Source organism: Sorex araneus, chromosome 9 (genome assembly GCF_027595985.1).
Source record: "Sorex araneus isolate mSorAra2 chromosome 9, mSorAra2.pri, whole genome shotgun sequence".
NCBI classification, from domain to species: domain Eukaryota; kingdom Metazoa; phylum Chordata; class Mammalia; order Eulipotyphla; family Soricidae; genus Sorex; species Sorex araneus.
This window is the reverse complement of record NC_073310.1, coordinates 60,299,897-60,323,032: the sequence shown is the minus strand read 5'-3', so window position 1 is coordinate 60,323,032 and position 23,136 is coordinate 60,299,897. Positions and strand designations below refer to the sequence as shown.

At 39.7% G+C, this 23,136-nt stretch overlaps 1 protein-coding gene, 1 non-coding gene and 1 pseudogene across 2 annotated transcripts in view; 2 read left to right on the top strand and 1 right to left on the bottom strand.

Annotated features, from left to right (window-relative positions):
- Positions 1–23,136, top strand: part of MALRD1 (MAM and LDL receptor class A domain containing 1) — a 590,643-nt gene that overhangs the window by 412,335 nt on the left and 155,172 nt on the right. Inside the window, exon 32 of the mRNA XM_012931979.2 lies at positions 13,594–13,751. Within this exon, the coding sequence (XP_012787433.2) occupies positions 13,594–13,751 (158 nt within the window). The remainder of the gene's footprint in view (positions 1–13,593; positions 13,752–23,136) is intronic.
- LOC129398997 (U6 spliceosomal RNA) lies at positions 13,128–13,233 on the top strand. Its single transcript, XR_008626848.1, has one exon. It is a non-coding gene; the product is annotated as a U6 spliceosomal RNA (small nuclear RNA).
- LOC129399013 (small nucleolar RNA SNORA5) lies at positions 18,138–18,238 on the bottom strand (annotated as a pseudogene).

Here is a 23,136-nt window from a genome sequence, read left to right as displayed (position 1 = left end):
TTCATTTTACAAGTTTTAGATACCATAGTTTTTCTCTAAGGAATTTATTAAATGTCTACTCTTATATAGACTTTATTTCTTAGTAAAACCATGAGCCACTAAGTTTATCCTTGTATATCTTTATAGACTCTCCTCTTTGATATTACCCTTTTCTTAAGTGTCCTAAAATGGCAATCATCATAGTTTTTACCTTCATGCATCTCCAATTCTCTCACACCATAAAAATCAAAACACACAACTTGAACCTCTTCTCCTTTTTTTTTTTTTTTTGCTTTTTGGGTCACACCCGGTGATGCACAGAGGTTACTCCAGGTTACTCCTGGCTTTGCACTCAGGAATTACTCCTGGTGGTGCTCAGGGGACCATATGGGATGCTGGATTCGAACCAGAGTCGGCCGCATGCAAGGCAAACGCCCTCTCCGCTGTGCTATTGCTCCAGCCCCACCTCTTCTCTTTTTAAGCACTGATAATTTTCTTATTTCTCAAATTACCTTGCCTTACACATGTGTGCTCTGCCTTAATACATACATATTTTGATTTCTTACTATCTCCTATAAAAATATGATTTCTTCAACATATAATTTAATTATTTATCACTCTCTCTTGACCACTAATCTAGGTTGTGTAGAGATTTTTGTTTGTAATTTTTTCTTTAGGCACCATGGTTTTCAAAAGTATTAATGGTAAGCAAATATAAAACATGCCAGTACTACACCATTCACCAGTGTCAGTTCCCTCTGCTATTGTCCCAGTGCACCCACCCATCCTCCCGTACCATCCCACCCATGTGGTAAATTTTCTACTAAAGACCAGTTTTCAGGTTCTGTTGCCTTTAGACATTGTGAGCCCCCTACTATACTTCTTGATAATCTGAATTTGCGAGAGATCATTTTGTATTTGTCCCTTTCTTATGGCTAACTTTACTCACCCTGATATTCTATCTGGCAGCAATTTTCCTGATTTGTTTCTTTTGAAAGTCAAGCTGTATTCCATTGTGTATACTTTCTTGTTGTACCATATTGCTTGCTTGTCTTTGTTGTTGGTTTGTATTTTGGAGGGGTCACACCTGGGGATGCTCAGGGTTTACTCATGGCTCTTCACTCAGGGATCACTCCTGATGGGGTTGGGGACCATATGAAATTCGTGGATCAAATTTGTGTCTGCTACATGCAAGAAAATGCCCTACCCACTGTACCCTCCCTCTAGCTCATCACAGAGCATTTTTACATACCTTATTTCCTTCTGAATGTCTTCTTTGAGGAAGTTTCTGTTTATCTCTTCATCCCACTTTTTGATGGAATTTGTTGATTTCTTTTCCTGGTAATGTTCTCTGAATTGGCATCTTGCATATCAACTCTTTATTAGATGAATGGTGTAAAATCTTTCCCAGTCTTTGGGGTGTCTTTATTCTGATCCCCATTTCTTTAGTAGGCCATATACTTCTTATTTTTATGTAGTATCATGTGTTTACCTTTCTATTTTCTTGACCAGTGTCATTGAGTCATTGAAGATAGTTCTATTTCCAATGTCATGTAGTGTTCTATCTTTTCCTCAGTATAATCTACAGATTCAGGTCTGATATAAGAATTTAAAACAGAAAACATTTTATGAAGTTGTAATTGTGGTAAATATGTTCTAGTTCTCTTAAAAATTTTGTTGATTTCAGAATCAAAATTAACTTGTCTTTATTATGTTACAGGCGATTCTGTTGATCAACTCACAGTTTATTAAAGTTTTCTTTTTTAAAGTTTTATTATTTTTATTCAGATATTGTAATTGACAGTTATTTATAGCTGAGTTTTAGGTATACCATGTTCTGGTACCAATCCTATCACCAGTTTTCATCTACATTTTCACTTCAATGGACTATACTTTTCCACCTTATATTGTATTCACATTTTATGCTCTTCAAAATATAAATGAAGGTCTTGCCAATATTCTAATTTTTATGTCTCTTCCTATATATTTCACTCAGTTTTTATTCTCTCAGTGATCAGTTTGTGAATTCTGTGTTGGTCACATCCTAACCCTACATTTTCAGTCACCAGATAGTAATTACCAACATCTCCAAATTATATATATAAGCCCCAACTTACCTTCTTTCCATAAAGAATCTCTTTTCCTGGACCCTGTTATTTCTATTATTAATGTTATCATTATGAACAAAATTAACTCCTTCTCAATTTTAAATACTTTCAGCACTTCTTTCTCACTTAACATGTTTTCTTTTCTCTGCATATTCTCCTCTCATCTTAATTCACCCTTGAGTTATTGCAGATATCAAGGCAACTCATCTCCAGTGAAAATATTCTCATAAACTAGGCCACTGTTCACGTTGATGTAGGATTAATATTCCTAAACGGTGACTCTGGCCCTTCTGAATCGGCATAGACCTTCAGTTTGGCATTAAAGGCTTCCTAATTCGGTTCCTAACCCTGACAGCACTTCATCTTTCTCAAGTTATCAAAATTGCATTTCTGATATAAATTTTTTATTCTTCGATGATCTCTGTGGTCTTTCTTAAATATAGCTTTGGTTATTCAAACTTTCAGCTTTTAGCCAGATCACTTTTTCGGTTGTATTTAGGCATTATCCTTGCTTGTGGATTGGGCTAGAGAAATTAAGATAAATAGGACTGTAGGGTGATGCTATTTATTTATCTGAGTGGTGTAAGATCCTGTACAGTCAGACCCTGTCCAGTCAGTATACACCTGTCTACTGTAATTTTCGGTGTCAGAGGTAGCGTTTCCTCAGATGTCCTTGCTTTATCTCCTTTGGTTGGATTTTGATTTCCCAATAAAGCTGGAGGATGAAGTTCTTTATTAGAGACCCCTGGGTTTGTGTAGGTGCCTGGCCGATGTGGCAGTAAGGCAGAGAGCTGTTCAGTGACAAGGTCAGGGGAATAGAAGCATTCTGCAGTCCCGTGATCTGATCGCAGACCTTCAGCCTGTGACTGTATATTGTGACTTTCACAAGTGCTGCTCACGGCTTCCTCTTCCCCGGGAGAGAGGAACTCTGGGGGTTTGTAAGACACACAGGCAAGAGAAAGTAAAGAAAAAGAGTAGCTAAGTACTAAGAAAAGAGTATCTTCAAAGGAGCTACTCTGAAAAAAAGCAGAAGGAACAGTTCTTTGACCCCTTCCCCTGAGATTTTATTGGGGCTCCTGTAGATAAAATTCTGGAGGTGCCGCCAGCAGCTCTCGTCCCTCAAGTTTTTCACCTCTGAGCACTCAACAATTACTAACTTAGTGAACACATTGCCCTTGTCCAGTAATGACTTTGGATGAGTGACCAATGTCACTCCAGCAGAGGTTCTGTTTGTTCATTTGTGATTTTATCTGTCTCACTCTCTCTCCAATTTGAGGGACAGTTTGCCCTATTCTCTGATGTGCGTAGAAAAGTTTGTTTGTTTTTTTTTTTTTTTACATTTTTTTCTGTTGCTAAGATAAAACTCATCCCTTCAGTTTCTTATGTGCTGGCTGAACTAGAAACCCCAACTTTATTTATTTTTTTTCCCTTTTGGGTCAAACCCTGGCAATGCTAAGGGGTTATTTCCAGCTCTGCACTTAGGAATTATTCCTGGCAGTGCTTGGGGGATCATATGGGATACCAGGGATTGAACCCAGGTTGGCCATGTACAAGGCAAACACCCCACTCCACTGTACTATTGCTCCGGCCCCACTTTTGTTTTTTTTAAGATGATTTTTGCCACTCTTAGCTGCTTTTCTTTTTTTAACTTCCCTCCCTACACTCTTTATAATCTTACTATAATTCATGTCAGTGGACTCCACGAGTGGCTCATGTGCGTCACGAGAAGAGAGAGTCACCTTCTCCCACTCCACCTCTGCCACCAGCATCCCACTGGGAAGACTGTAGCACTGCACTGCAGCACTGTCACCCTGTTGTTCATTGATTTGCTCGAGTGGGCACCAGTAACGTCTCCATTGTGAGACTTATTGTTAATGTTTTTGGCATACTGAAAATGCCATGGGTAGCTTGCCAGACTCTTGGAGAGGGACAGAGGACTCGAACCCGGATTGGCCACATACAAGGTAAATGCCCTACCTGATGTGCTATCGCTCCAGTCCAAGCTGTTCTGTTCTAGCTGGGAAGACCAGGGCTGGTGAAGTCTGCAGTGAGCCCTGCTCGGCATGGGCCTGTGCCCTGCCAGCAGCACCAAGCAGCTGTCGGCTCACACCTGAAAATCCGCTTGGTCTTCCAGGCACAGGAGTTGATCCCACCACCTGATTTCTCGGGGAGCCACAGACTCAGGCTGGAGCGAGGATTTGCTCTTTGCAGGAAAGGAGAGGCCAGTCCCAGGCCTTCCCCAGGGTCTTCGGGGTTCTTGTCTTGCTTGCAGAAAAGAATTTCAGGAGTAGACAAGCAGTGAAGTGAGACAGATTTTATTTGCAGGGTTTTAAGGTGTAGAGGGAGAGAGAATGAAAGAAAGAGAGAGTTACGTGCTCAAGAGAGAACGCGGGTTTCTCCAAGGATGGAGAGAGCTTTGAATGGGCTTTTGGGCTGGCTTTTGTGGTCTCTTCTCAGGTAGTCTTGGTCTGGAACATTCTGGATTCTTCTCTTGGCTGAATCACTGGAGTATTCGAGGAATTTTCTTCATGGGGAGGCGTCCAATCCCCTCAGGATCTGTTGCTCAAGGTCTTATCCATATCCACAAAGTGGATCAGCCTTGGAATTTTCCTCCCAGCTGACCTGTTTCATTGTCCAGGGCCTTTCCCTGTCTATCCGCCTACATCATAATGACATATCTTTTATCAAACTTTTCTTCATCTGCCCCAATGATTTGTGATCCACATTGTTACATGGTATTGCTCTCAGTGACTCCAGTGGATGGAGTATCATTGTCATCATCCCCAATTGATAGCCAATGAGTGTGAGACAGTGGAGAATTAGTGATTAGCCAAACTCTCAGAAATAGTAAGGATGTGAGTCTTCTCAGAGAGTCTTCTAAATAGCACATGTTCTAGATTCTTTAGGGTTGTGTTTCCCGGTTTCCTCACCATAACTCACTCATATTTCTAACCTGCAAATACACCACATGGCACTTTATAGATAGTACTCCATAATTAATATATAGTAATCCATAAACAAGGCACCGATTGCTAGTGCCAGAATCATCTTTGTATCTATTATATAAATTTCCATGGAGCTAGCAATTTGCAACTGTGTTCTAAGTACTATTCTGGTGTGTATCATTTAAAACATTGCCACTACCCCATTAGGTGCAGTGCCTACTATGATGTCCTGTACTTACTTTTGAGTTCTTAAGAATTTAAATTGACTACTCAAGGTCGAGTTCCAGCTAAGTGGTAAAGTAGGAATTTGAGTGTATGCTTACAATTATAGCATCTGCAAGGCTTAAGTTGGTTTAAAAGCCCCACCCAGAATTTTTGCTCATTTTATATTTATTAAAGAATCTTAAAATACCATTTTCTGATTCAGTGAAAAATAAATAATATTCTGTCCTCATTTGCTTTCTTCACTCTTACAGGTAAAATGGATCTGAAATCTAAACATAAAACTCTTATTCCTCATTACTTATCTAAACAAAGGGTTTCTATTTTATTAGTCCTTCCTTCCACATGACTAAGAAATAAACTTCTGTTTTAATCTCCATTTGGCTGACCAAATGATAGAAATGCTATTGAGTAGGTGTCAGTTTCCCAGGATATCTTATCGTGAAAAAAATGACATTAAAAGAGATTCTTTAGATTCTATCCCATATGAGAATTAAAGGGCTCAGAATTCTTGTCTCTGCCTAATATAGGAACTACCAACCACTCCCTTGGGCATTCGTCTTTGTTCAATTGAGATAGAATTATGACTCAGTAAATTAACTTTCAGAATTGAATGAATCTACCTTGTGTTGGCATGTCATGACTAGAAACTATTTTTTATCACATCAAAGGAAACTGAGTAGGGAATTTTGTAGCACCAGATTTGGTCATAGGAAATGATTAAAACAAGACATGTTGCTGAAATTGTTTTTGTTTGTGTTATTTGAACCAGTGTAACTTTCAACATAAATAAGTGCCTAAAGAACAAATGGTTAGAAGAGGTAGGAAGTTTTATTAAATGCCAAATAGTTTCCTTGTTTAGCCCTTCAGTAAGAAACAGAAGCAATATAATGACAGACATTTCTGTCAAATATCATGAAGAAATTTAGTTTGACTTTAAGGCACTGTGCTGTGGTTGCCATTTTGATGACTTGGAGGAAACTTTTGTTCTCTTTCTGGATGTGTTTACATTTCACGGCCTTTGCAGACACAAATAGCCAGCAGCTTGAAAATCTGGGGAAATCAGGGGAAATGAGAGGACAAAAAAGAGATTGAGGGCATTTCAAGGGATAGTCTTTATGCACCCTTATATTTTAGAGTAGGGAGAGGCAGAAATTACAGAAGATATAGAGCCATGCTAAGTCAGTCAGTTTCCATAGAGAGACGCTCTCTGTGATTTTGAAAGGGAAGCTTAGAGCGTCGCATTTTAAGAAACCATTAGGCAGCTTTATTTTATGACTAAGAAATAAAAAGACTAAAATTGCCTACAATTTAAAGCCGGGAGTGAATTCAGATCACTTGAAGTGGGAAATTGTCTTTTATGATTTGACCCCAGTGCAAGTGAGTATGATTCTTCCTAGGGCACTGGAGCTGTAAAAATACAGCTTTCGCTGAAAAGTAGCAACCATAGTTTTAAAAGAGAAATGTCAAATTGATTACCTTGTGGCATGGTAACTCAATAACTCATTTTCAGAAACTCAAGACTGTAACTAATAACATCTGAAAGACAAATTTCTCTGCTGACACCGAAGTGAAAAAGCGTTGTCACTGATGCCCAGGGACGTAGCGAATGTGGCTAAGATGGTGCTACCTGCAGTCAGCTAGCCCTGGCGCTTGGTCAAAGGACTCTCTCATGCTGAATTTAAAAAAAATTAATTTTATTGAATCACCGTGAGATAGTTATAAGCTTTCATGTTTGGGTTACAACCTCACAATGATCAAACATCCATCCCTCCACCAGTGCACTTTCCTGACCACCAATATCCCAGGTATACACCCCCCCTTCCCACCCTCCGCCTGTCTCCATGGCAGACAATATTCCCCATTCTCTCTACTTTTGGGCATTATGGCTTGCAACACAGACACTGAGAGGTCATCATGTTTGGTCCATTGTCTACTTTTGGCATGCATCTCCCATCCCAACTGTTTCCTCCAGCCATCTCTGATGCTGAATTTGTCTCTAAGTGACCCCCGTGAATTTGAAGCTATGTGCATTTCTTTAGAGTATTGAAGGCAGAAGTGGAATATTAATGAAAAACATGTCCTCAGTGCCTGATTTCGGTAGTGAAGAGGTGAAACATGACATCTGTAATCTAAGTGTAAGGTTTGCTTGGGGACCAAATGAGCAGCTGATGAACTAACAACATTCTCTGAATCAAAAGATCACCCTGCCCCCCAGAGTGGACGATAGGACCTGTGGTCCATCTGACGACAGGAAGCCGCCAGGCTGCATTCCATGCTTCCTCATATCCACCCCCCTGTGGATAACAGACAGCCCGACCAAGTGCACCGGTTGCACAGGTCTCTGTCCCCTTTTCCCACCCAAGACAATTAAAAAATTCCTTAAAATCCCACCTGGGCTCTCCCAGGGCGCAGCTCTACCCCAGCCTCATCAGGGACATGGAAGGTGTGCCTGGGAACTCTCCTCAACAAACTTCTATTTCTTCACTTTACTCATGTCTGTCCCCCTGTCTGCTCCCGGTGTGGTTGGCAACCTATCACTAAGAATCTTAGTTCTTGATTACAGAATCTGCCCAGGGACAACGGAAGTCTTTGGGGTTTTATTTTGTGGCTACATCTGCTGGTGCTCAAAGGCTACTATTACTCCCTGAGTATTGGTCAGGGGTAGATCCTAGCAGTGCTCAGGGGACCATGTGGTGCTGGGAAGGAAAACTGCCCTACCCTCCTAACACACACATGCATACACACACGTATACACAAACATGCATGCGCGCGCACACACACACACACACAGCATTTACACTAACCCTTTGAGCTAACTCCCTGGTCTAAAACTCAAAGTGTCAGATTCAAAATATATAGAAAATACCCAATGATACTGACAGAAAATTATGGGAAATGTAAAATTCAGACTAGCCCTAAATGTCCTTGTTCCAGAAGTTTCATCCAGTACTAAAGTATGTCAGATTTTAAAAACATAACTAGTTGTATGCTGATCTAATATATAATATTAATAACTTTATTTTTTTTGCTTTTTGGGTCACACCCGGTGATGCACAGGGGTTACTCCTGGCTCTACTCTCAGGAATTACCCTACTGGTGCTCAGGGGACCATATGGGATGCTGGGACTCGAACCTGGGTCGGCCACGTGCAAGGCAAATGCCCTACCCACTGTGCTATTGCTCCAGCCCCTATTAATAACTTTAAATAGCCAAAAGAAAGACATGAAATAGTCCAAAATAAAGCCAACAAACAGAAATTTCTGCTTCCATGAAAATCAGTCCCATGGTATTTTAATCATGGGGACATAAATTAACTATGTATTACACTTCAAAACCACAATAGCCAACAATGTTCAAACATGTGACTCAAAATGTAATAAGCAAATTATTTTAAAAGTCTGTCCCATGAATGGTGTGATCATTTCATACCACGTGTAATTAAAGAGAGCTAATTACTGGGTCCCAGAGATTGTACAGAGTGTTTGCCTTGCATATGACACAGTTTGATCCCAACAGTGCATATGGTCCTCTGAGCACCGTCAGAAGTGATCCCTGAGCACAGAACCCAGAGATCTCTCTGAGAACCTCAAGTATGCTTCCCATTAACTCCTCCCCCACAAAAAAACCCAACATGAACTAATTATTTGCCATGATATTACAAATGATGTTTAATTAAAAAAAAAAACCAACTTTGTCATCTCCTTGAACCTATTCTGAACTTTGTGTGTGTTATTTGGTTGACCTTCTTCAAGGATTTTGTTGGATTGGAATAGGTACTTCTCTAAGAAGCAACTGAAAGTTTATAAATTTTTGAAAGTGAGTCTTGTCTGAGCTTGCTAGATAAAGAATGAGTCTATTTCTGAAACCATAATTCAGTGCAAGGCTTTATAACTTTGTGATACAGTGCAGAGTTCCTGGATAATTCATATATTTCTATCAATAATTTCAAGAGGCTAAGCAACTTTTCACCTTTATGATTCTCAAGAAAAAAATGTGGCTTTGCAACAAGTCTATTTTCCTTACATAGTCAAAGGTAAATGTGATAGAATTCCAGAAGTAAAATTCTCTAAAGACCACGTTTGCAATGGTTTCTAAATTACTAGGCATAATTTTGTATCCTTAAATTTCAAAATGGATAAAATTTCGCATTTACATGCATTAATACATCAGCCAGGAATTGACTTTGAGTCTTGTGTTTGACTATAGGATTTTGTAAGACCAGATTTGAATATGGAAATTAGAAGCAGCTAGGTGGGGTATGCTTTGAGAACCCAGAGTCCCATAACTAATAGTTAGAATTTTTAACTTTGATGTCAAGACTTACATAACATTACTTACAATATACTTAAATAAATATGCATTAGTGAAATGATGAATTATCATCCCCAGTGAATTATTCTGGTTTTTTAAAGTGAGTTTCATGGTGTAACCTTAATATGCAAACAGGAGCTTGTCCTACATTCCTTTCAATAATGTCATATTTTTCTAAACTGGTTTAAAGTAGTTGCTACAGTAAAAGTAATACCAGAGACAATAAATATGAAATAAGAAATAAAGATGGTGACATTCAATTTGATTTCAAGGTCTGAGAGTTTATGTAGTTTGCAGTGGTGTCCTTCAATTGGAGGATGGACCACAGAAATTAATTGTGGCTATTTAAAAAGGGAATAAATTCATCTCTTTTAGTTGCATACTATTTTTTCAAATGCCTGAAATATTGCTAGAATATTAATGTATTATATTGCTTGGGATTAAGTGTTTAATAGATTGTGCTAAACCATTGCTTCTAGCCTGGGGTCAGAAGAATTACTTATAAAACAATCATCGAGACACTAAAATTGTAATGACCCTATTTACATTAGGAGTCTTTAAGGTGGGAAAGCTTGCTTGGTGAACTCATATTACTGTGCAAACTTAAAAGCCTTTAAAAATGATTGCTATAAAATTATAGTTCTTTAAAATAAATATGTTAATTACTGAATCTTAATGTATTTACAGAGCGGAATAAATTTATTAAAGTCCAAGGTTTTGAGTCACTCTTCCTAGCTTTGTAAAAGATTAAATTTGTGTCAATGGGCACAATTTTTTTTCCCATAGCTATTAACAGCTGACTTTCAACATCTTTTTAGAGTTAGAGCATGGAAAAAGATATATCTCATGATCAAGTTAAACATAATCTATTTTTAAACTATAGATATATTAGTTATTAATTTGGGTACTGTGCAATTTGAGAGCTGAATAATGAAACACAAAAAGCTGACACAAACATGCTTAACATTATTTTACCCTCTTGGTAGTATGTCAAGTTTATTTCTTCAAAACAGGTATAAGACAAATAGATGCAATACTTTCAATCAAGTTTTAATTATGTAAGAAAAGTTGTGAGCACAGCTAATTGGGATATACCATTTCTTATTCAGCTGTTTTTATCATTGTACGATTAAATTCTCATCTAAATACATTGAAAACCTTCAGGGTTATAAATAAAAATAAGATAAAAAAACCTGGGTGTCATTTTTAATCAATGATAGCATCTTTTTAAAGAACTTGTTTTCTTAATGAAGACATTCATTAAACTATGTTACAGGTTGTAGTAAGTTGGATAGATGAGCTCTAAGTGTCCTCATTTTGCTTCACACATAAAATCTCTATTTTCCGAATAAGAAAAAGATCAAGTAACATAATTGAAAAAAAAAAATGGGAAGAACAAGACCACCAGGAGTGATTCCTGAGTGCAGGCCCAGGAGCAAACTGAACACTTCTGGGTATGGCCAAAAAAAAATAATAATAACCATTATAACAATAATAAAAAAATATTGTGCAGTTTTCTTCAATCTAGTGTTTGCAAGCCCATATATTTTCAAGAAAAATGAGGACTGAAAAGAATTCACTGGTGCAGGAAGTTTACCTTTTTAGCTATTTTCAGGATCATTCTTGTATTAAGGACAATCTTACTGCAGTAATTCATGTGATACACTTTGGTATCTATGTTGATTAAGTTATTTTTTTAAAAAATCTTCACACTTTTTGAAGGGATCAAAGTGAAATACTTTGAGAAAGGAACTTCTTTTTAAACACTAAGTGCAAGAAAATCTTAGCTTCTGACCTGGCATGCAAAGAGCATCGAAGTCTTCTTTCCCTTTGATATAATAAGAAAAAAGTTAAACCAACTGAAAATCAAATACTTTTAAAATCTATTATACAACTGAGTCCCTGGGATGGAGCAGTAGTACACTGGGTAGGGTTGTGTGTGTGCCTTGCACACAGCTGACCTGAGTTCAATCCCCTGCAGTCGGGACAATGCCTGGTGTGGCCCAAAAACCAAAAAAGAAAAGAAAAAAAAAATGAGATCACAAGACAAACCTTTACATTCTTTTTAGAGAGCTAAATAGAAACAAAGAATCTTCAACTAAGTGAATCAGAAGCTTACACATAGAGTCCAAAGGGGAGGAAATACCTGGGTGAAAATTCTAAGCTGTAACTAATGCATTGCTTTGGGCTTGGTGTGGGTAGGTGAAATAAATCCCCAGAGAGACTATTTTAGGAGAACTTCTCAATGACAGGAATTTTAACTTCATAAGCCTTACTATTCTCAATGAATTCTACAGAGAAATATCATCTGTTTTTAGTAAGGGGAGGGGATAGTAATTATGTTAGATTTCCTAATGAAGCCTTCCCTCAAAAGAAACTATCTTAACAGAATCTGACATGTGGGAACAAATACTAAATCATCAAAATAAAATTCATTGTACTCTTACACTATTAACAAAGTAAGATGGTGATAGTGGAGACAAAATTTCAAAAAATTTTGAAAGACAACTGGTTTGGATTATATCATTTGAGCTTTCACTTTTGGAAATGTAAATATTTTAAGAATATTGTGACTATGGGGGCTGGAACAATAGCACAGCGGGTAGGGCATTTACCTTGCACTTGGCCGACCTGGGTTCGATTCCCAGCATTCCATATGGTTCCCTGAGCACCGCCAGGACTAATTCCTGAGTGGAAGCCAGGAGTAACCCCTGTGCGTCGCCGGGTGTGAAGCAAAAAAAAAAATAAAAAAGAATATTGTGACTAGAGAGATAGTATAAGGGTTAAGGTGCTTGCCTTGTATGTCACTGACCTAAGTTTGATTCCCAGCACCACATACGGCCCCCTAAGCACTGCCAGGAGTAATATGTGAGCACAGAGCCAGAAAAACCTAAACATGGTTGGGTATGGCCCCAAAACAAAAAAGAACTTAGAAATCTAAATAAAATGAAGACAATTATAGAAATAGAGGAAATTCAATTCATTTAGACACACGTTATTAAAATTCACACAAGAAATATAATTTAAATTACTTTATATCTATTAAAAATTTTCATTAAAAACTACAATATTAGAACGTGCCACATCTAAATAATTTCCCTGACTAATTTTCCCAAATATTTAAAGAAAAATAATATTGATTCTATAAAATCTATTTCATAAAATAATTAAGGAAATATTTTCTTACTCATTCAGTGAGACAAGTATTATCCTAATACTAACCATAAGAGATAAGAAGAAATAAAAAGTACTGAGTAATATCTCTATCAATATGCATGCAAAAATACTTCATCAATAATTGCAGATATAATTTTACCAAGGAAATAAGTGAGTTTTCACTACAACCTAGTGTTATTTATTCTCAATATGTTTGTCTTATTTAATACTGAAAAATCATGCAATCTACATTTTGTTATATAATAATTCAAAAAATTATATGATTATATCAAAATATGCAGAAAAAGAAATTTAACAAATCCCAACACCTGTTTATGACAAAATTCTCCAACAGAGTATGAACTGAGATAAACTTCCATAAGTTGGTGGAGAACACCTATATTTCTTATTTCTACAGGCCATATTCTTAAATTGGAATAATACAGAGGTGGTTTGTATGGTCTCTAAAGAAGAATGACACAATGATTTGTAATGTATCTCATATATTTATTGTGACTAACACACATACCTTAAATATGTGAAGTTATGCAAGTGTTCATTAATTTAGTTGTGCAAATCCTCTCTCACTGTATGTATGTCAAACCACTGTGTCTACACATTCAATATATTACAATTTTTTCAGCCACAGCCAGATTAATTTGGTGAATTATATAATGGTATTAACACTTTTATTTATAGGAATTAAATGTAATCTATATGGTTCACAAAATAAAGGTTATTGTTTAATAACATATGTGGTTATTTTGGATGGAAAAAAATTTGCCCATGGCTTGTGTATGTTATGCTTCATGCTCAAATATATTATTCTTCAGTGAAAATGTGTATTTATTGTATTTGTCTATTTCAAGGTACTGGCCAACATTTCCTTTATGTCAACTCATCTGGCTCCAAAGAAGGATACACTGCAAGAATCATTACTTCCCAATCCTTCCCAGCCAGCCTTGGATTGTGCACAGTTCGGTTCTGGTTCTACATTATCGATCCCAGGAATATGGGGATATTAAAGGTATAAAAGACACAGTGATTTGTGTTTCACTAAAAAATGCTTATGGCAGTTTTGTTTTGAGTTTGTGGTAGCCACACACCACCAATGCTGACTCCATTAATTTCTCATTTCTTTATGGGATCATGCAACTTTAACAAGATTTGTGTCATTATTCATCTTGATCTCATTCCAATTATCTCATTCGTGACTGTCACCTGAATGACATTATAATTTATGCTAAAAAAGATGATCTAATTTAAGAGAATATGGCAGAAACAACATGTATCTTCTAGTAAGAACTTAGGTAGGGCCATGAAGAAATATGAGGACCAGGTAGTGATGAATTTTTCATTACAAAGTAAAGTAAAGGTAAAGCAAATTTAAGATTTTAAGATATATCAACTCATACTAAAACAGTGTATAGGCTCCAATTTTAACTATTTTAAGAAAAAAATTTTCCACAGACACACATTTATTGAAAGAGATAGGTTGCTACATTTATACTCACATTATGTAAAAGACCAGTGAACTTTTCAATCCTAACATTAATTTTTGAATTATTGGTGTCTAGTTAAAAATTAGTTGTATACTAGACTACAACTCTTAGCTTTGCTTTGAAAATCTTATCTTTAGGACAAGAGCAATAATACAGTGGGTAGGGCATTTGCCTTATACATGTCCACCCTGGATTTGAAATCTGTCACCCAAAAAGGTCCTTCAAGCTCACAGACAAAAAGAGAGAAAGAAAGAAAGAAAGAAAGAAAGAAAGAAAGAAAGAAAGAAAGAAAGAAAGAAAGAAAGAAAGAAAGAAAGAAAGAAAGAAAGAAAGAAAGAAGAAAGAAAGAAAGAAAGAAAGAAAGAAAGAAAGAAAGAAAGAAAGAAAGAAAGAAAGAAAGAAAGAAAGAAAGAAAGAAAGAAAGAAGAGAGAGAAGGGAGGGAGGGAGAAGGGAGGGAGAGAGGGAGGGAGGGAGGAAGGAATGAAGGGAGAAAGAAAGAAAGAAAGAAAGAAAGAAAGAAAGAAAGAAAGAAAGAAGAAGAAAGAAAGAAAGAAAGAAAGAAAGAAAGAAAGAAAGAAAGAAAGAAAGAAAGAAAGAAAGAAAGAGGAGGGAAGGAAGGAAGGAAGGAAGGAAGGAAGGAAGGAAGGAAGGAAGGAAGGAAGGAAGGAAGGAAGGAAGGAAGGGAGGAAGGAAGGGAGGGAGGAAGGAAGGAAGGAAGGGAGGAAAGGAGGAAGGGAGGAAGGAAGGAAGGAAGGAAGGAAGGAAGGAAAGAAGGAAGGAAGGAAGGAAGGAAGGAAGGAAGGAAGGAAGGAAGGGAGGAAGGAAGGAAGGAAGGAAGGAAGGAAGGAAGAAAGGAAGGAAGGGAGAGAGGGAGAGAAAGAGAGGGAGGGAGGGAAGGAAGAAAGAAATGAGAGGAAGGAATGAAGGAAGGAAGACGAAAAAAAGAGAAAGATTTAAACTTGTCTTTATCTCAAAAATTGCCCTTATAAAATAATGTAGTTATTAAATGATTTATGTCTTTGAACCTATATTACAAGCTTTTATTTATTATTGGGTTTTATTCTCACATTCTTTGGCTGAGGAAAAGAATAATTCTAATTTTGGAATAAACAGACTTAAAATCGCTTGATATCATTTTCTTAATTAAACAATTTGCAAAAAAATCTAAACAAGATTAGGGTAAAAATAGGAAAAGGGAAAACAAATCTTTATTGTTGTGTGAACGTTTGTGTGGTCGGAGGCACTGAGATAAGGCACTCGGAAGAAATGTCTCTCATGTAGGACTAAGGCTCTGTCTGGCTTTTAGCAATGGCAGAGAGCCTCGTGGATCTCCTTTTATTGATCATGGCACTTCTAAAGGGCGCAATACATTGACGTCATTAAAGGCACCAAAAGATGTTACAGGAAGAACACTTCTCAAGGGAAGTGATGCAAGGAGAGTTTATAATATATTACTCATCCTACACTGTATGACTGTATCACTGTCATCCTGTTGTTCATCAATTTACTCGAGCGGGAACCAGTAATGTCTCCATTCGTCCCAGCCCTGAGATTTTAGCAGCCTCTCCTTACTCATCTTTCCCAATGGTTGGAAGCTCTTTCAGGGTCAAGGGAATGAGACCTGTTATTGTTACTGTATTTGGCATATCGAATGCGCCACTGGGAGCTTGCCAGGCTCTTCTGATTATATATATCACTGTCATCCCGTTGCTCATCGATTTGTTCAAGCGGGCACCAGTAACGTCTCTCATCGAGAGGCTTATTGTTACTGTTTTTGGCATATCCAATACGGACGAGTAGCCTACCAGGCTCTGCCGCTCGGGCTCGATACTCTCGGTAGCTTGCCGGGCTCTCCGAGAGGGGCGGAGGAATCGAACTTGGGTCAGCCGCATGAAAGGCGAATGCCCAACTGCTGTGCTATCGCTCCAGCCCGATTATATATATAATCAGAATATATATATATATATATATATATATACACATATATAAACCCTAGTCACCACAAAAAAATTCTAGAAATAAATCAATACAATAAAATGATAGGCTACAAATAAACAACGAAATCTGCCACATTTCTATACACAGTGAGACAGAAAAGAAATTAATTCAAATCCCATTTGAAATGGCTCTCAAAAAAAATCAAGTACCTGGGAATAAATTTAAAATAGGTAAAAGAATTATACAAGAAAATTAGGGCTAGAGTGATAGCACAGCGGGAAGGGTGTTTGCCTTGCACACAGCTGACCTGAGTTTAATTCCCAACATCCCATATGGTCCCCGAGCACCACCAGGAGTAATTTCTGAGTGCATGGGCCAGGAGTAACCCCTGTGCATCACCAGGTCTCTCTCTCTCTCTTTTTCTTTCTTTCTTTCTCTCTCTCTCTCTCTCTCTCTCTCTCTCTCTCTCACACACACACACACACACACACACACACACACACTCACACACACACACTCACACACATACACACACACACACACATACAAACTATATAAATCACTGTTTAAAAGAGCAGACTATGAGACCGGAAACACAGAACAGTGGGTAGGACATGACCCCCAGCACTACCTCTGGTCCCCCAAGCACCACTAGGAGTGTTTCCTGAGCGCAGAGCCAGGAGTGAGCCCTAAATACTGCTGGGTGTGGGCCCCTACTCCCCCCCAAAAGCCAAAATTACAGAAAGAAAAAAATCAATGAAAGAATCTTCTTCTATTTAAAAGATATGACTAGAATAAAAGACATCCTACTGAGTGGGAGAAAATAATCACCCATCGCCCATCTTACCAGGTGCAAATATGAAAGATTTCTAAAGCACTCATAAAACTTAACAACACAATAATTCCACCAGAAAGGAGGGAGGAACCTGGGAACATTGGTGGAGGGAAACTGACACTGGTGGTGGGATCAGCGCTGAAATATCGTATGTCTAAAACTCAACTATGAATCACTCTGTAAACCACAGTGCTTTAATAAAAAAAAAAAATTGTGGAAAGAAAAACAAAAAACAAAAAAAATGAACAAATAAAAATTTTTTAAAAAGAGAGAGGAATTGACCAGGTACTTCCTTGGAGAAAAATATAGATAATAGGTATATGAAAAAGTGGCCCTGTCACCAATTATCTAAACATCAAAATGACAATGAGATACCACCTCACACCAATGAGAAGGGCATATATCAACGAGACAGGAAGTAGCCATTTCTGGTGGGGATGCAGGCAAAAGAGACCCCTCAATCACTGCTAATAGGACTGCCTTCTAGTCAGGCATCTATGGAAAACGGTCTGAGGCAACTCAAAAAATTAAGATTACGGAGCAGGAGTGTGCAAGCTTTACAATGCTTGCCTTGCGTCCCACTGATTCCCGGTTTGAATTCCCTGTAAGGAACGTGGTCCCAGAAGGACCTCCAAGAGTCAATTCCTGAGCTCAAAACCACAACAGCCCCAGGGCACCCCTAGGGGAGGTCCCAAAACAAACAGAACAGAGTAGCCACCCTTGTACTAGCTTGAGGCAGACACAAGTTTTGCTTAAAATATTTAAGTATTGGAGCCAGAGGGATAGTACAGTGGGTAGCATAGGGTGCTTGCCTTGCACACGGCTGGCACCCCATGTGGCTCTGAGCACCACCAGGAGTGATCTCTGAGCACAGAGCCAGGAGCAAGCCCTGAGCACTGCTGGCTGCTGTTTGCAGATGACTGCAAATAACCCAGCAACATGACTTTAAATAGTATTCCTTAGCACACCGTTAGTACACAGAAAGGCATTATAGATTAGTTATGAGGAAGCTCTTGAATTGGGGAATCAACAATAACTCAGTATTTGAATTCAGCAGTGTTACAAAATAGACAAAAATCCCAAACTAAGATCTAATATCTGAGCTGTCACCTAACTATATCTTCCCTTTTTCTTCTTGGGTGTCTGTGCCCACTTATCCCCGAGTCACAGTGTTTCTGCTGCAGCCTTGGGCCGGCACCGGCCGCGATGGGACAGGTGCTGACTTCGAGGTGGCTGCAGCAGAGAAACATACTTTCTTGTGAAAAACAGAAATTTTCTTCTAAACAGAAACTCCAAAGCTTAAGAAGAAGAAAAAAAGAGTATAAGAAAGAAAGAGCAAGGATAGTAAAGGGGAAACTATCATAATCCCGATTACTGTTAATACTAAAGGATAGCATGTTTTATTTTTTTTTTAACTACATTTTATTTTATTTTATTTTTTTTTATTTTTAATTAGAGAATCACCGTGAGGGTACAGTTACAGATTTATACACTTTTGTGCTTATACTTCCCTCATACAAAGTTCGGGAACCCATCCCTTCACCAGTGCCCATTCTCCACCACCCGTAAACCCGGCGTCCCTCCCACCCTCCCCACTCCCATCTCCCCCCCACCCCACCCTGCCACTGTGGCAGGGCATTCCCTTCTGTTCTCTCTCTCTAATTAGCTGTTGTGGTTTGCAATAAAGGTGTTGAGTGGCCGCTGTGCTCAGTCTCTAGCCCTCATTCAGCCCGCAACTCCCTTCCCCCACATGGCCTTCGACTACAATGTAGTTGGTGATCGCTTCTCTGAGTTGCCCTTTCCCCGGAACGTGAGGCCAGCCGCGAAGCCATGGGGTCAACCTCCTGGTACTTATTTCTACGGTTCTTGGGTATTAGTCTCCCACTCTGATATTCTATATACCATAGATGAGTGCAGTCTTTCTATGTCTGTCTCTCTCTTTCTGACTCATTTCACTCAGCATGAAACTTTTCATGCCCATCCACTTAACTACAAAATTCTTGACTTCCTTTTTTCTAACAGCTGCATAGTATTCCATTGTATAGATGTACCAAAGTTTCCTCAACCAGTCATCCGTTTTGGGGCATTCGGGTTTTTTCCAGATTCTGGCTATTGTAAACAGTGCTGCGATGAACAGACATGTGCAGATGTTGTTTCGATTGTACTTTTTTGCCTCTCTGGGATATATTCCCAGCAGTGGTATTGCTGGGTCAAATGGGAGCTCAACTTCTAATTTCTTGAGAATCGTCCATATTGCTTTCCAAAAGGGCCGAACCAGTCGGCATTCCCACCAGCAGTGTAGAAGGGTCCCTTTCTCCCCACATCCTCTCCAACAGCGGTTGCTTTTGTTCTTTTGGATGTGTGCCAGTCTCTGTGGTGTGAGGTGGTATCTCATGGTTGTTTTGATCTGCATCTCTCTGATGATTAGTGATGCAGAGCACTTTTTCATGTGCCTTTTGGCCATTCATATTTCTTCCTTGGTAAAGTTTCTGTTCATTTCTTCGCCCCATTTTTTGATGGGGTTGGATGTTTTCTTCTTGTAGAGTTCAACCAGTGCTTTATATACCATTGATATCAACCCCTTATCTGATGGGTATTGTGTAAATATCCTTTCCCATTCTGTGGATAGTCTTTGTATTCTGGTCACTGTATCTCTTGCGGTGCAGAAGCTTTTTAGTTTAATGTAGTCCCATTTGTTGATCTCTGTTTTTACTAGATTGCTTAGTTCCGTGTCACGTTTGAAGATACCTTTATCTTCAATATCGTGGAGGGTTTCGCCGACCTTGTCTTCAATGTACCTTATGGTTTGTGGTCTAATGTTGAGGTCTTTAATCCATTTTGATCTGACTTTTGTGCATGGTGTCAGGTCAAGGTCTAAACCCATTTTTTTGCATGTGGTTGTCCAGTTGTGCCAGCAGCATTTGTTAAAGAGGCTTTCCTTGCTCCACTTCACATCTCTTGCTCCCTTATCAAAGATTAGATGATCATACATTTGGGGTTGTGTGTAGGGATATTCCACCCTGTTCCATTGGTCTACGGCTCTGCCTTTGTTCCAGTACCATGCTGTTTTAATTGTTACTGCTTTGTAGTAAAGATTGAGGTTGGGGAGGGTGATGCCTCCCATCATCTTTTTCCCAAGAATTGTTTTAGAGGATAGCATGTTTTAAATTACAATGATTATGACTAACAGTATTAAGTGTGAATCTATTATGTGCCTTAATAAGAATGAAGTGGTCTTGGGAGTGGGGAGAGAGGAGAGAGGAAGAGAGGGGGGGAGAGAGAGAGAGAAAGTGGGACATGGATCATTGATATTGGGAAATATACACTGGTGAAGGGTTGGGTGTTGGAGCACTGATGACTGAAACCCAGTGAACAGCCTTGTAACTGTGTATCTCATGGTGATTAATAAAAAAGGGGGGGGAATGTTAATATGTTCAAGGGAAGGGCCCGAGAACTAGTACAGTGGGTAGGGCACTTGCCTTGCAGGCAGATGACGGGTTCCGTCCCCAGCCTCCCACTTGTCCCTGCCAGAAGTGATTCCTAAGAGCAGCCCAGGTGTCACCCCCAGCACTGCCAGGTGTGGCCCCCAAACAAACAAAAAATATGGACATATTCACTCAAGAGAAACTGACAAAAAGGCGCCAGGAAGCTGGTTCTCCTCTGATCATACCTGGCAGAGCTTGTAGACTGAGCTCAGGCTGAGGTGCTGGGGACCCTCAGGGCAGTGCTCAGGGGACCACGTGGCAGTGGGGGCCCTTAGCCCCGCCCTTTGAGGGGGCGACCTCCCCAGCCTGGACCTGCTTACTTGCATCCTCCTAAAGAAAGCGTGGCGGGGAGGGGGCCCGCGAACTGGCCACCTACAGTTGCCCTCCGCCCGAGTTCCCACGGCAGAGGACCTGAAAATCAAACTCACGTGCCTGGCTGCTGCGCAGTCTCTTCCACGTACGGAGTGAGGCGGGGGGTGCGGGGGTGGGGGGACTCGGTCGTCACAGAAGCGCCCCTGCCACGAGGCTGGCGGTGCAGACGACGAGAATTATTAGCTCAGTGTCACGTCTTGGTGCCACAGAGCAGACGGCGTCCGGGGACGCGGGTCCCTGCACCCCAACTCTTAAACCCCCTGTCGGTGGGTGCGGGCGTCCCCGGGGCACCCCCGAGGTCTCCCCCTGTGCTCCGAGGGCCTGCTTGCGGCTCATTCTCTTGGCCCTTGTCTCGGCCAGCGGCCCACGGCTCGACTGCGGGCACACACACCTCCGCACCGCAGGCCTCGCCCGCGTTTTCATCAAAGACGTTGATCCTAGAGTTACTTTGCATCCCTCCGGGAAGTGGATTTCGCAAGGCTCGGTATGGCTTAGAGCTGCAGGCGAGGGGGCGGGGAGGCGGGGAGGGGGATATTAAGACCTCATGTCAAATCGCGTAGTAAACACCAGCGAGCGTATACCGAGGGATTCCTGAGATCAATGAGATTGCGTCTACTACAGGATCAAGTGCTTCTCCCAACACAGACGAAGAGAGAATTTTTAAAGGGGTTGGGGAGGCCACACAGGGTGGTGCTCCAAGCTGTGTTCAGGAGTGACCCCTTGGTGGGGCTCAGGGGACCGTCCGTGGTACTTGGAAAAGAGCCGGGATGGATCGCAAGACTGTGTGTAAGATAAGCACCTTACCTTTGGACTATCTCTCCCACCCTAATTTTTAAAAAATTTAATGGGTCAAATTAGTAATTGTTTTTTGGGAGGTTATGGGGGTGTAAGTGTGGGGGATGGATCATACCCAGCAGTGATGTGATGTGGGAATCAAACCAGGGATGGTCATATGCAAGCCAAGTACTTCTGCCACAAATTAGATCACTGTTGCTCAGAAGCGGGGGTGCTGGGAATCAGAGGCAGGTAGGCTGTGTGCAAGGCAAGTGTACTCTCCACTGTACTATCTCTCCAGCCCAATTACTGGGTGCTATTTGAACATTTCTACATCCAGCTGTGCTCAGGGTTTACTCCTGGCCTTTGCTCAGGAATCACTTCAGGGCAGTGGTCAGGGGCAACATGGGATTCAGGGGATCAAATCTGGATTAGCCATGTGAAAGGCAAATGCCCTACCCACTCTATCTACTGTATTACCTCTGTCTTAAATTAGTAATCCTTTTCGGCTAGTTTTTGGTTTTGGGGGGCCATACTCGGCAATGCTCAGGGGTTACTCCTGGCTCTGCACTCAGGAATGGCAGTGGTTCCCTGGCAGTGGTCAGGGAACCGTATGAGATGCTGCGGATAGAACCCAGGCCAGCCGTATCAGGTGGGGTAATTGAGTGTAAGGCAAACACCTTAACTGCTATATTATCACTCTAGACCCCTAAACTAGCAATTCTTAAATCTGTGTTTATTGATCTTTTTCCTATTCTCACCTCAATTTTTGTTATCCATAGACATAAAGAAAACCTTCAAATTGGATATATTCCTTCAGTCAATTGATTCTAATATTGGGTAGTTTTATCAGAGACTAATCTATATCTTCATTATAAAATTTTCTCAATGGATATCAGCTGATATACTAAATCCATTAAAACAATTGCCTACTTTTTGAGGTCTGTTATGAGGGTATTTCAACAAAGTTTCATCCTACACTAATAGATGTTTCCATAGAAGCCAATGAAAAAAAGGTAAGTATACTCATTTCAACTATTTGGAGACATATCATGAAGATCATGTGAAAATTTTGAAATTCTTTCCTACAATTTGTGGCCATTCAGTAGATTAGCCTTTTGCCTTATACAAATTTTATCCAAGCAATTATAACCACTGATCTTAAAGAAACTCTGTCATACTGATTTTTACTGATTTAAACATAGATTGTTGAAATTGAAGAGGACGCTAAGTGAATGGTTGTTAGATAACAGGAGAAGGAATGAACACTAGTAGAAATATACCAAGAGACATTTTGAATGAACCCAAGCAGGATTCAGTCTCTTCCTAACAAAATGTAGCTTCCTCAATTCAAAATGAATATTCACATCTTTTTTTCTTATCAGTTCTCCAAGTGGTCAGTCAATACTGTAGATGGAATGTTTGTATGCCCCCAAATTCCTATGGTAAATTCTAACCAAAATAGCTAAGTCAACTAACCAGTAAAACAGTTTAGGACTTTATCC